The sequence below is a fragment of the Oncorhynchus clarkii genome, chromosome 1 (assembly GCF_045791955.1).
Source record: "Oncorhynchus clarkii lewisi isolate Uvic-CL-2024 chromosome 1, UVic_Ocla_1.0, whole genome shotgun sequence".
Taxonomy (NCBI): domain Eukaryota; kingdom Metazoa; phylum Chordata; class Actinopteri; order Salmoniformes; family Salmonidae; genus Oncorhynchus; species Oncorhynchus clarkii.
This window is the reverse complement of record NC_092147.1, coordinates 8,363,528-8,367,818: the sequence shown is the minus strand read 5'-3', so window position 1 is coordinate 8,367,818 and position 4,291 is coordinate 8,363,528. Positions and strand designations below refer to the sequence as shown.

The window sequence follows — 4,291 nt, the reverse complement described above, 5'->3', positions numbered from 1 at the left end:
GCAGGACACACTATGGATTAACTGGGGATTAATGATACTGTAATAACATAGGCATAGTCAACTGTGTTTGTATACTCAAGTTGTGTTCATAAGTAACTTCATGATCTCTCTGTTCTTTTTGAGAAGCCAGTTCTCTACAGTCTTGGAGAGAACAGAGGGGTGCTTTCCCTGCGAATACTGGGAATAAGAAAGAGTGACCTCTGACCACTGTGATTGCATCACATCATGGATTCTTCTGAACCTCTCCACCTGAAGATGCAGACCCCCTTCAATTCTTTATACTCTGGTGTCTTCTTGTTTATTTATAGTCTATCTCTGTAGTGCTGTCAATATTACTCTCAAATTGGTTTATTTGCCTGTTATATCAGATGTATTAAAAATGAACTTCATTATGATGAAACATTTTACGGTATATTTGTTGGCTCAAAAAACAAGACAACACCGCCCATAAGACTGGCTAACCAATAGCAATAGGCATAGAGTCTTTAATCCCACCCTTTCTTCCGGTGCCTCTTTCCTTAAGCGCTTTGGAAGTTTCTTATGTACACATTTTATGTTTGTGCATGGAGCTCCCAAGTACAATAGTCCGTGTAAATAAAACGTATCTTTTGACGTTTTTTAAACTCTTTGGAGCGTGGTCTGAGCGGTGTGCGTTGTCTTGTAGCTAAATACTAAAGAGCAAAGAGGGCGATTTATTATGGCTTGTCCGATCTATCCAAAGGACACACCGCAGCCCACAGAGGACATCGAATTTCAGCAAGTACTGCGTCAAATTGGAGGTAAAGAGAATATATACTTAGTAAGTGATACTGTCAAATCGGATGAGGAGGACGAAGCCAGTGGGATATTAAAGGAGTTCATTCAGGACATGTTTCATAGCGGGCGCACTGAAAACCTTGGCACGAGCCATACCAACAACAACACTAACGGTCAGATTTATTCCTCTCCAAATAGTCAAGGGGATACTACAAGCGAAAATATTGGGACATGCGAAACAGTAAACAACTGCAAGACTTTGCCTCAAGCCCAGGGGAACGAAATACCTCTGTCAACGAGGCCAAAGGATTTAGTATTGAGTGCCAAGTCTATGGGAGAGGATAAAGGACCACCGAGGCTCAATGGGAACGTCCAAAAGACCAAAACCTCAAGCATGAACAGTTGTAGAGGAAAGCGAATAATAGACTATCCTATTATAATATTCATATTTAGACAGGAGTTTTTCAGTGGCAGTGCAAACGCAATTTGCCTGAAAGAAATTCTGAAGGATGTTAGGTCACGTGCGAAACGTGGCGGTGTCCGCCCAGCACTAGTCGGGTTAATACGCTCAACAGGTGTGAGCAACGAGACTCGTGAATCAGTGGGATTTCTGGAGGGCCTGCTTCGTTCGGTGTTTCGGAAACATCCACCAGAAGCCATCTGGGCAGGGCATTTCATTCCCAAGACAGAGGATAGGATGCTGGCCATCAAGAAATACGCCTGCAAAGCCATCTATTCGGCCCAATCCTCAGGTGAAATACACATTTTCAGATGTTTGTGGTTTGTAAACCATGGTCAGTTATTTTATGCACCGTTTCATAGGCCTAATGAATTGTTTGTACTTTTATCATTTTTATAATCTTAACAAATGTTTGGCAGTAGGCATATAGCCTATTTAGTTCAGTTCATGACACACATAAGACTGGGGACATTTTTCATGCATTCGATATTCTCACAGGCTAGCTGACTTCAGAACAAAATAAACATTCATTAAGCAATCTGCCCCATAGATTTGCTGCCAAATGTTCATGCTCATTATTGCCTTTGCAGATAATTCTGAGGAAAGAGGGAACATGTTTTTAAGGCCATTCCAATGTTTGCCTTGGCCTAGAAGACACAACAGCCAGGCCAACAACACTTCAGCAAACAGGCAAAGAGGTATAACAGACGTTGTCTCTCTTCCCATTCCACTTTCCATGTACGTCCTTGGTGGTAAATAGGGTAGATAACAGTTCAATGTTGTTGTTTTTCAGGTGACGCTGCTAGTGCAGAGGAAGGGATCCCTCTGAAGACGGGTGTTTTGTCCGCTGGACCCCAGGCAGAGTCCGACTGTGGTGTAACCAAAAAGGACAGTCATGATGACACTCGTGGGTCATGATTTCCCATGTCCAACTGTGGACAATACTCAAACGTTGGTCTCAAGGAACATTGGTGTCTGTACATGTCACATGTCTGGCACATTGGCCTTACAATCGGTCAGAGAAGAGTTGATACATTAGCCTGTGATTATGAACAATTTGAATTTAGCGATAACTCAAGTTACGCAACTTAATACATTTAGTGTACATGCGTATCTTGTGAGGTTACTCTGTTACATAACCATCCATGTATGATGTCACTTTAAATAATTGTCATGTAATATCTGCTTTTGTTGTTACAAAGAGCTCATCTTGAATTGTAAAACAACAATGAAAAAATGTGTGACCAACAAACACACTATGACCATTTACCATTTACTCGGTAAGTGTGATGTGATGCTGTTTTCAAACGAAACACAATACCTTGCTCTTGTTAAAGCTTTTAGAATTGATTTGTTTATTTGTTATTTTCTTTTGCTTGACTTCAATTAACATTCAGCAACTAGTGAGTTTGAATGTTTTTTAAAACAATATAGATTTAATAGGCGCAATGAGAAAGAGTTAGAAACAATTAGAAAGTCCAAAATGTGTGCCTTAGAAATTCAGTCGGCACAAAAAAAATGTTGGGTAAAAAAACAACCCAGTCCTGGATATAAAAAACAACCCAGTCCTGGATATAAAAAACAACCCAGCCCTGGATAAAAAAACAACAACCCAGCCCTGTGTAAAAAAACAAAAGCAACCCAGCCCTGTGTAAAAAATAAAAAACAACCCAGCCCTGTGTAAAAAAACAACAACAACCCAGCCCTGTGTAAAAAATAAAAAACAACCCAGCCCTGTGTAAAAAACAAAAGCAACCCAGCCCTGTGTAAAAAATAAAAAACAACCCAGCCCTGTGTAAAAAAACAACAACAACCCAGCCCTGTGTAAAAAATAAAAAACAACCCAGCCCTGTGTAATTTTTTTTTTTAAAACAGCCCTGTGTATAAAAAACAACAACCCAGCCATGGATAGAAAACAACAACCCAGCCCTGGATATAAAAAACAACAACCCAGCCCTGGATATAAAAAACAACAACCCAGCCCTGGGTATAAAACAACAACCCAGCCCTGGATATAAAAACAAAACCAACCCAGCCCTGTGTAAAAAAACAAAAACCCAGCCCAGCCCTGTGTAAAAAAACAACAACAACAACCCAGCCCTGGGTAAAAAAAACAACAACCTAGCCCTGGGTAAAAAACAACAACAACCCAGCCCTGGGTAAAAACAACAACAACCCAGCCCTGGATATAAAAAACAACAACCCAGCCCTGGATATAAAAAACAACAACCCAGCCCTGGATATAAAAAACAACAACCCAGCCCTGGATATAAAAAACAACAACCCAGCCCTGGGTAAAAAAAACAACAACAACCCAGCCCTGGGTAAAAAAACAAAACAACAACCCAGCCCTGGGTATAAAAAACAACAACCCAGCCCTGGGTAAAAAAACAAAACAACCCAGCCCTGGGTATAAAAAACAACAACCCAGCCATGGATATAAAAAACAACAACCCAGCCATGGGTATAAAAAACAACAACCCAGCCCTGGGTAAATAATGGACAGAACAAACGTTGAGTTATATTTGACCCAGCCAGTTGGGACACTTAGTTGGGTTATTGAGCTTTGATCCACCGGGTCAGATCAGAAGACTGGAGATGTGGATTAGTAGGGAAGTGGCTTTCAGATAGTTATTTTTGGCCAGCTGTGAGAGTAAATGTAATTCTGGTTAATCTGTTTTGTTGTATTGTCAACGCATGATAAGGTTGAGTACTGACACTTCGGTAGCTTAATGATGTTTACCCAAGTTGAGTTCCTCAAGTGCCTATGTGTATCCCAATGTTGGGATAGTTACCACTTTGTTATGATATTTAAATAATAATGTTATTAATTGTATATAAAAATATGTAATGTGCAAAAATATTTAAGGCAAATTTATATTTGCAGTGTACAAACATCACGATGAACAGGAATAAAGTTTACTTTCATGGCTGTCCAAAAATACTTATCTGAAAGCCACGCCCCCAATAACACCCATCTGATGGGTAAACCAAGCATAAAAGTGAATAAAAACCCAATAGATGGTTAAATTAATCGAAAAGTGTGGCCTATTGGGGGAATTATTTTGGGCCTTT

At 40.1% G+C, this 4,291-nt stretch overlaps 1 protein-coding gene across 1 annotated transcript; it reads left to right on the top strand.

Annotated features, from left to right (window-relative positions):
- Positions 1 to 535: 535 nt before the first annotated feature.
- Positions 536 to 3,715, top strand: LOC139418593 (uncharacterized). The gene is made up of 3 exons (XM_071168222.1): positions 536 to 1,508; positions 1,807 to 1,914; positions 2,010 to 3,715. The coding sequence occupies exons 1-3, from the start codon at positions 698 to 700 to the stop codon at positions 2,132 to 2,134; spliced, it is 1,044 nt and encodes a 347-aa protein (XP_071024323.1). The 5' UTR covers positions 536 to 697; the 3' UTR covers positions 2,135 to 3,715.
- Positions 3,716 to 4,291: the final 576 nt, after the last annotated feature.

Bases quoted from the DNA above. Each gene is read 5' to 3' on its own strand.
- LOC139418593 (XM_071168222.1), top strand. From the start codon at position 698: ATGGCTTGTCCGATCTATCCAAAGGACACACCGCAGCCCACAGAGGAC. The intron at 1,509-1,806 runs GTGAAATACACA...TTGCCTTTGCAG, and splicing joins CTATTCGGCCCAATCCTCAG to ATAATTCTGAGGAAAGAGGG. The intron at 1,915-2,009 runs GTATAACAGACG...GTTGTTTTTCAG, and splicing joins TTCAGCAAACAGGCAAAGAG to GTGACGCTGCTAGTGCAGAG.